General features: G+C 36.6%; 1 protein-coding gene across 1 annotated transcript; it reads right to left on the bottom strand.

The window, feature by feature from the left end:
- Positions 1-1711: 1711 nt before the first annotated feature.
- On the bottom strand, positions 1712-4155 carry HSPB3 (heat shock protein family B (small) member 3). Its single transcript, XM_030257928.4, has one exon. It carries the CDS (start codon positions 3757-3759, stop codon positions 3310-3312), a length of 450 nt encoding a protein of 149 aa, XP_030113788.1. The 5' UTR covers positions 3760-4155; the 3' UTR covers positions 1712-3309.
- Between the last annotated feature and the right edge of the window lie 1744 nt (positions 4156-5899).

Here is a 5899-nt window from a genome sequence, read left to right as displayed (position 1 = left end):
GTTATTGAGTGACTGGTAGGTGTCATGTCAGCCTTGGTTAACTGTATTACCAGTACTGGACTCTGTAGAGAGATCTCAAATACCCTGGCTGCAGCAGAAACTATAAAAAGGCAGCAAGGCAATGAAAGGCATTTTTGGGCTTTCGGCCCACAAGAATCTTACAGAATTTTTTTTTTTTACCTTCTATTTGGAGACTAGTACCATATTGATAAATTTTCTTCTGTACGAAAGCATTTTTCACAGCGCTTACACTCATTCATTAAATCATCTTTATACATTTGGAGGAGCAGTTTGATCAATTACAAAGGTAATTGATCCCTCACTGTTGGGAACTGAGGAAGCTCAGTAACACTTGGCCTGCAAAAGCTTCCACAGGCTTATCACTTATTCTGGGCCAGAATTTTATAGACATCCAATTTCACAGTTCCTAATTTAACCACATCAGTATGTCTTAAACCTGCCCTAAGCTGTAGGTGTTCTGAAATCCTTTGCTGTTGATTAATATCTCAGCCTGCTGCCCATGAGCAATATTAGCAGCTTTCTATGTGATATTCACATTCAGTTCTAATCAGATTATAAAAGTAAAATATAAAATATGTGAGAACAGATCTTTCCAGATTATTCAGAAACTGTCTGCCAAGTACTTTGAGATTGTTCTGGTATACACCTAAAATCATCCATCCAAGATCTTTTGATAAATCACCACTTAAAAAAAAGGAGGGAAACATTTTCCTATGCTCTTCTTGGTGCTAAAATGCAGGAATTCAGTGGCAGGTCCACACTCCAGTGTGGTCCCTGTTACATCAACACTCAGGTACGAGGTCAGGGGAAGTTCCCATTTACCAAGGAGCATGGATATAGGCTTTTGTAAAGATCTGTCTACAAGAGAAGGTAAAGTTTGGCTGTGCTATGTCTGGGTCAAGGTGTGCCAGTGATTTCTGACTGATGACATTGTGAGCAAGTAGAGACTTGGGCACAGCGTGATGCAGAGAGACCTGCAATACAGAAAAATCAGATGTTACATTCTCCACCCAGATTTGTGAGGCAGGCCTGTGTGCATAAGCAGGCCTGTGTGTAACCATGGTATTAACATATATAGAGCAGATGATATGATTTTGGCTGTATGGTCTAATTCCTTGCCAAGTTTCCAGTAGCTTAACCATGATCTAATTTGAAATAATTAAATCAGTTATGTTTTTTTAGAACGTCTTTCTCATCTATAGGGCTATGAATATCATCACTGCAATCATAGCTAGAATAGTTTCTATAATAACTTGTAAGTTCAAGTGATAAAATTTACAAAACTCTCTGTAAACAAAAATCACTAAATCAGATTGCTAACTTGTGATCCTGAACACTATTGCGATAGTTGTGCCATAGGTGGTGTAGAAACCATGGTTTTAAGCTTGTACAGCTTTTATAAAGCTGGCCTGTAAAATTTAAATCCAGACCTGTATCTAGAATTCAGTTTCTTAAGTCCTTGTTACATCTTCTACCAGATTGCTCTTTGATGAAGCTCCTAGACATAGAAATCTAGATCTGATTGGCTGTTTGATCTTAAACCAATATGCAAATTGAACACAGGCAATATGAAGGGAAAATGTGGGGTTGAGTAGAAATGCAGGGACATACATTTTATATTTGATTTAGTTTGGTAGAGCACATTACACTCTTGACTTCTGGTACATTAAAAATATAATTGCATGTGATGGAAATTTACAATTCAGACTTTATTCTGCCTTTTTTGTACAAATTTCTTGTGAGTTTTAGCACAATTAATAGGTAAAATACAAGAAATGTACTAACCACTTTTCTAAAACCAATGGCTTCAAATATCTTTAAGTCTAAACAACAAAAATGTAAATCTTTTCATAAATCGACATGTGCAAACATACAACTTAGGATTTTAACTTGAAACAAAAGGAACACTCTAGCTTCAGCCAGAGAGAGCCGAGGTTTTGTTCATCTTGTATTCCTAAAATTGTATTTGTATTCAGTTTCATTTGAATATGTTTTTGATTTGTCCAAACAGCAGATGGCTGTGATAAAGAGTCTGTTTTTAACTTAGCACTTTCCATTCCACATTCCTTTACTATTCATAGCACACCAGTCATTGTAGTCTCCAGTACACATAAAAGGAGGCAGTTCAACTTGCAGATGCAGTTACCCTCAAATATGTGAGTATTTACAAATCCATAGCATTATTTCTTTTTAATATTGAGAGGACCACATACTAGATATAGAAGGTGGATATTTTTTCATCTCTGCCACTCTCATGAAATGTGAGACACTGGAACAGAAACTAAAGCTGTGTCTGCAGCAAGGAACTCCTATATTTAAAATTAGATTCATGTAGAGTCTGTGTTCCTATGGGCAGAGGGAGATTATCATTGGCAGAGAAATTTGCTCTTGAAGACAAAGTTGTGGGATTTCAGCCTAAATTGTCAAGGAACGTGGACAATTAAATACTCATCTGATTAAATAACAAGATTACTTAAAATGTGTAAGAAAAAAGGCATTTGTGCAAGAGCAATGTCTTTTTATTACTGAGGTTTTACAAAGAAGAATTTGGTGCTTTTGTAAGCAAATATTTTTTCTTCATTTTTTATGTTAAACAAAACCAATTTTCTAAAATGTCTTTAAAGTTTTCCTTTCAAATTAATTTGACAGAAAGTATAATTTCTATTTATTGTATTTTCAAGCATATAACATCAAGCAAACCAATTATTTTTTCTTATAGTTTGAAACATGCAACACACTTCTACAAAGTAAACTCTTGAGAGTTTTTTTTTTGTATAGAAGCTTAAACTGTAGAAATAGGGATTTTTTTTTTTCTTGATGGTCTCTTTTAGTTTATATGTTTTTCCAGAGAGAAGAATTTAATCTCAAAAATTAGAAAACAAAATTTTTGGTACATAAGTTTCCATAAGATTGACAACTTGTCCATTCCTTCTTTAATGTTTATGACTATGTATGACAAATGCTTATTCCTTAGAAATATAATTCCTGCTACTTAACTCAGAACTCCATTTTCAATATGTTACCAAATAGATTTTTTCTTTTCTCCTGCTGAGAGTAACCTGAGTTTGCTATTGTTTGAACAGCCTGTGTTTTCAACCTATGTGTAGCTGGAGGCAAGCAGTATAACAGTTCACATCAAACAGTAAACTCAGCATACAGAAAAATATATACAAATAATTTCCTTCAATAAATACATGCTACATGCTTACTACACCCTACAGCATTGCATGATTATAATTTTGTTACATTAAGAATGATTTTATCTCACCGATAACTATAGACATGGTTCTAATTCTTTTCCACTGAGTTCTTCATTTCAACAACCAAAATGCCATCATGGCAGAAAAGTGCAGACAAGTCTTTGTTCTCCACTCCATCAGGTAATTTGTATTGTCTGGTGAAGCTTCTAGATATGAAACCATGTTCGTCCATCCTGGGTCCGTGCTGAGCTTTAATCAGGAGCCAGCCTTCGAAAGTCTGGATAATGATATCTTCGGGGCGAAACTGCACAACATCCAGCAAGACCCGAAAATGTGTGTTTTCCTCCTCCTGGCTGCTCTTCCTGGCCCCAGCCGTGCTTTCTGTGGCACACCTTCGGTCCCTCAGTGCAGTGGTGGCAGGGCCCGGCAAAGCATATAAAAGGTGGTTCAGTTTGTGTGCTTCCAGCTCTTGGTCAACAAACTGCTCCTGGTAGCGTACAGGAGTTTCCACCCAATGTCTTATGACAGCTTCTGCCATTGCTGAGGCCGAAAATCAGCTGCTACTCCTGCTGTGTTGGAAACTGCAGAGTCAGACTGAGCTTTTCCCAGCCGTGTGTCGTACCCGCAGACCAATCTATCAGTTGATGTTGCCTTTCACTTTTAGAACAGGCAGAGCTCAACGTTTAATACAGCATCCTGTGTTCCAGTGCTGTGAGACTTGTTTCATTTTTATCCACTAACAATAGAGCACTATTTATAGTGATGCAGTCTTGAGTGGCTTAAACACATGCATGTCTTTCACGCAGGACTAGTAAAAGAAAAATTTTAAGGCATGTCTTCTTATTGCAATATTGTGCTGTTTATAATTATGAATAATGATTACACAAATAATGTGAAAGATTTTTTAATTTAAATTAAAGTTCAATACTTTTGTTTTTCCAAGGGATACATGGCAATAAGTACAAAATCTGTATTTCTAATTGAATTGTATATTCTAATTGAGACGTGTAGCTAGTGAGGGAAGAGGTTTAATTACCTTGGCAGCAGGAATGCAGCAGATTTCTGGTTAGCTAAACTTAAAGTTAGCAAGTGCATTGGACATTTTTGCAGAAGCTTTGCATAGGTGAAATTTGGGAATGGTCACCCCAGGACACCATGTTATTAGTGGGAGGAGGGAGCCATCTCAGCCCAAAAAGGGGGAGCCTGAAGGGCTGAATCTGCAATCTTAGTGACTTACAAACACAGCAGAGACGTCTCCAGCATGTCAGGGAGTTAGACACAAGAGTGCAGACAAACTACAATGAAAGCTCACACTACAGAGCTTCCAGAAGAGGGTAGAGATATTTTCCCTCAAGAGCATAGTAAAGACTATTCTAAATCCTTAATGCTAACATATTGTCCCAGTAACCATCATCTTCTGTTGCTTAACAGCTTGAACCTGTGATCTCACCTACTGCCTGCAGGTGTCTGCAAAGCAGGACTGATGACCTCCAGGACCCTCTGAAGTGTAATTATGGAATCACAAATTGTTTGGGAATGCAAGTGACCTCTGGAAATCATTTATACCAACCCCCCAGCTAAATCAGATTCACCTAGAACAGGTTGCACAGGATCACATCCAGGTGGGATTCAAGTATCTCCAGAGAAGGAGCTTCTCCAACCTCTGGCTTGTAATGTTCTTGCTATTCTGTGATTGCAGGGCAGATAATGCCTACAGAGGTCAATAGTCTGTTTAACAAAAGCTAAGAGAAAAGTACAATAAAGAAGGATAGTAATTTCTAAATTTTAGTATGTTTGCTAGATATTGCTCCAGCTGAGCTTGGTAATGTGAAGAAGAATGTGTTATGGCAATTGACGGTGAAGATTTTTTAATTTGATTTGTTAGATGTAGTAAGAGTTGCCCTAGAGCTAGAAATAATCAAATAAGATACTTTTATTCCTTCTTTGGAATCATTTGGCTATCATTGTTCAGAGTTCTGTCTCTCCTTTGTCCTTACACGTTCCGTTACCATAGTTATTATAGGCTCTTTGGTTGCTAATGGAGTAATGAAGAAAGAGACAACAATACTTTGATATTTTATCAGATATTGACTTCTTTATTGCATTAGTAGCAGGGTAGGATTACTAGATGTATGTGTAATTAAAGCTTTAAAGCTGCCATTTTATTTTAAACTTAGAAAGACTGTATTGGAAGGTAAGGAAATTTTCAAAAGTTCAAGATGATTTACATTAATGGCAAACTGTTTAATTGAGTATTGTGAGAGAGAAGTATTGTGAGTAAGGAGAGTTAGGCTACTTTATTTAACTGTTGGCTCTTTTCCTGTTAAACAGTCCTCCAGAAATAATTTAAAAATGCAACTCCGAAAGTATGACTGACTAAAATAGTTATAAAACCAGCCTGGAGCATTGCCTGTTACTTGTTCAGCTGTTTTCTCTTTTGCTAGCAAATGATTCACTTGATGAGGAAACTTTAACCCTGAAGTGAAGCAGTATGCCTGGCTGGTTGTGATTTTATGCCTCTACAGATTCCTGAAAGCTATTGGTGTCCCTAATTAATTCTGTGATGATAGCCTCATTTATTTTACTTCAATTTTGCACTTCATTAATAAATGTACTGTACAGGAATATCACTTCTAAATTTTATTTTATTTATTTCCATTATCTCTGGAAAAAGATAC

The sequence above is a fragment of the Taeniopygia guttata genome, chromosome Z, assembly GCF_048771995.1.
Source record: "Taeniopygia guttata chromosome Z, bTaeGut7.mat, whole genome shotgun sequence".
Lineage (NCBI taxonomy): Eukaryota > Metazoa > Chordata > Aves > Passeriformes > Estrildidae > Taeniopygia > Taeniopygia guttata.
Note: the sequence above shows the minus strand (reverse complement) of the source record. Positions and strands in the feature narration are given on the sequence as shown.